This window comes from Penaeus chinensis, chromosome 42 (assembly GCF_019202785.1).
Source record: "Penaeus chinensis breed Huanghai No. 1 chromosome 42, ASM1920278v2, whole genome shotgun sequence".
NCBI classification, from domain to species: domain Eukaryota; kingdom Metazoa; phylum Arthropoda; class Malacostraca; order Decapoda; family Penaeidae; genus Penaeus; species Penaeus chinensis.
The window spans coordinates 22,142,611-22,145,110 of NC_061860.1; the positions used below are offsets into that span (position 1 = coordinate 22,142,611).

Sequence of the window (2,500 nt, forward strand, 5' to 3'; positions counted from 1 at the left end):
TAAGTAGATTAGAATCAGCTGAGCATTCCGATTAGCGGATATTCCCTAAAATCCGGCTTCCACTGCATTCCGAACATAGGACATTTCCTTAAATCGGCTTCCGCTGCATTCCGACCAAGGGCCATTCCCTAAAACCGGCTTCCACGGCTGCGCCTTCGAGCTGGTCGCAGAGCCGTACCCGGCCGCCCGACCCCTTTTCATTCCTTTACATTCACATTCCTACGGGTTAGGCGTGTCGAAGGGTGTCATAACAAGCAATATTTACCAGATTTCTAAAATGATCACAGTTAACAGACCATCACTTATCGGATAAACAGGACCCTCACATAGAGATTAACAGGACCTTCACAGAGACCATTCTAAGCCTCGGTCTCCTAGAGGAACTTTGCAGACAACAATCAAAGGACCAGAGTAGCGATCGAAGTGTTTTGAATCCACAGCCGTAACACCCAGTGCGATTCCGGCTTTCATTATCCATGATTCGTCGAGGATACTCCACTGTGTATTGGAGATTCTGACACACTAGAAATGGACAGAATCGGACAAAAAAAAAAAATGTCGAACGGAGAAGAAGCGAAAGAAGAGATGAGAAGATAACATCAAGGAAAGAGATAGAAATGTAAAGAGTGAAGTCAACACAGAATTTAATGGAATAAGATGGGGAAGCAATCTTCAGGTTACTTACTAAAGGCATAACCTCCTCATATAGCATATATGTGTGTAAATGTATATCTGTAGATGTGTGTATATACATACAATATATATATATATATATATATATATATATATATATATATATATATATATATATATATATATATACATATATATATGTATATACAAATATGTATTTATTTATTTATTTATTTATCTACTTATTTATATTTATTTATTTATTTATATATACTCTCTCTCTCTCTCTTTCTCTTTCGCTCTCTCTCTCTCTCTCTCTCTCACTCTCTCTCTCTCTCTCTCTCTCTCTCTCTCTCTCTCTCTCTCTCTCTCTCTCAGAGACTCTCTCATACACACACACACACACACACACACACACACACACACACACACACACACACACACACACACACACACACACGCGCGCGCGCGCGCGCGCGCGCACACTCACACACACGCAAACAAGCAGACAAACAAAAACGTACCTCCATCCACTCCCCTGCATCCTGTGCAATGCATACAACTAAAACTAAAACAATACTAAACAACTTTACATCACTGTTGCGCGTCGGGAGAAGAACTCTATATGCAACGTACGGCTTAGTTCGGCAACAACCTGCAACAGAGAATGCAAGACATGAGTAGGACCCTTCATTGCAACGTAAGTTATAGATACGCACATAAATAGGTGTGTGTGGATGGGTTGCAGCCTTTTTGTAATTAATTTTCGGGTTGTATTCACGATCTTTAATTGTGTTTTCGTTATTGTTATCATTATCATGATTGTTATTTTATTATTATTGACGTTATTATATATTTCACTATCATTAGTATTGCTATCATTATTGTTAAATTCATTACCACTATTGTCACTGTTCTTATTACCATTATTACTACAATTTTCATTATCGTTATCACGGCTTTTATCATTTATTACAATTCGGATCGCTCTTACTGGTATCATGAATTTGTGATAATAGTATCCCTGAACAAATCCATCATAATACCTTAATAGAATAATTAATTGAATTTGTATTTAAGTCGTAAAAGGATTTAATTTTCAACAGCTTTGTTATATCTAAGTGAAACAACCGCAGTGTTAAGAGCAACGCTGTAATCAAGAGGCGATTGCTACAAAATGCTGATTAAAAGATCACACTCATAAGAGTAGCCTGCCACCGATTTTTTTTTTTTTTTTTAGCAGTGTTATAGAGGTTAGTTTCATAGGCGTCATACGGACGCCACATGATCATCGTTTCAAAAGCCAAAGAGTCATCGATAAATCATATATCTTAACGTGTGACAGATTACCACACATGGCTTCAAGTTCCCCAATGCCTAGTTATCAGTTTGTATGGCATTTTCACTATGTTTAGCGGTTACAAAAGGGAAAAATGGAAATTTGTTTTCAAAACCAAATTTATTTTAATTCAATTTTAAGACATAATTCAGTAGAAATTTTATTTTGTTGATTTCAAATGCATTTTTTCTCAGTAAGGACTTTTATGGCATTGCCCTTTCATTGTCCTAGTAAGAAGAAAATTTATGAGAAAAAACAATACAGTAGTAAGAGCAGCACAACACTGTGATAAGAAGAGACAAGAGAAACAGAGATGAGATGAACACTACATCACTGATAAGAGAAAAACGGAAAAAGTGATAAGAAAGACATTACTACAACGATAACTGAAACACTACAATAGTGATAAGGGACACATTAGAAAACTATCTAGAAAGACTAAAACTCTAACTAGAGAAAAATTATAGTACCAGTCAAAGAAATACTGCAATGTTGATGAGAGAAATAGTGCAATATTGAAAATAGGAA

At 36.4% G+C, this 2,500-nt stretch overlaps 1 protein-coding gene across 1 annotated transcript in view; it reads right to left on the minus strand.

Annotated features, from left to right (window-relative positions):
* The window catches only part of LOC125047946, a 22,247-nt gene that overhangs the window by 8,491 nt on the left and 11,256 nt on the right, over nucleotides 1-2,500 (minus strand). Inside the window, exon 3 of the mRNA XM_047646492.1 lies at nucleotides 1,270-1,288. Within this exon, the coding sequence (XP_047502448.1) occupies nucleotides 1,270-1,288 (19 nt within the window). The remainder of the gene's footprint in view (nucleotides 1-1,269; nucleotides 1,289-2,500) is intronic.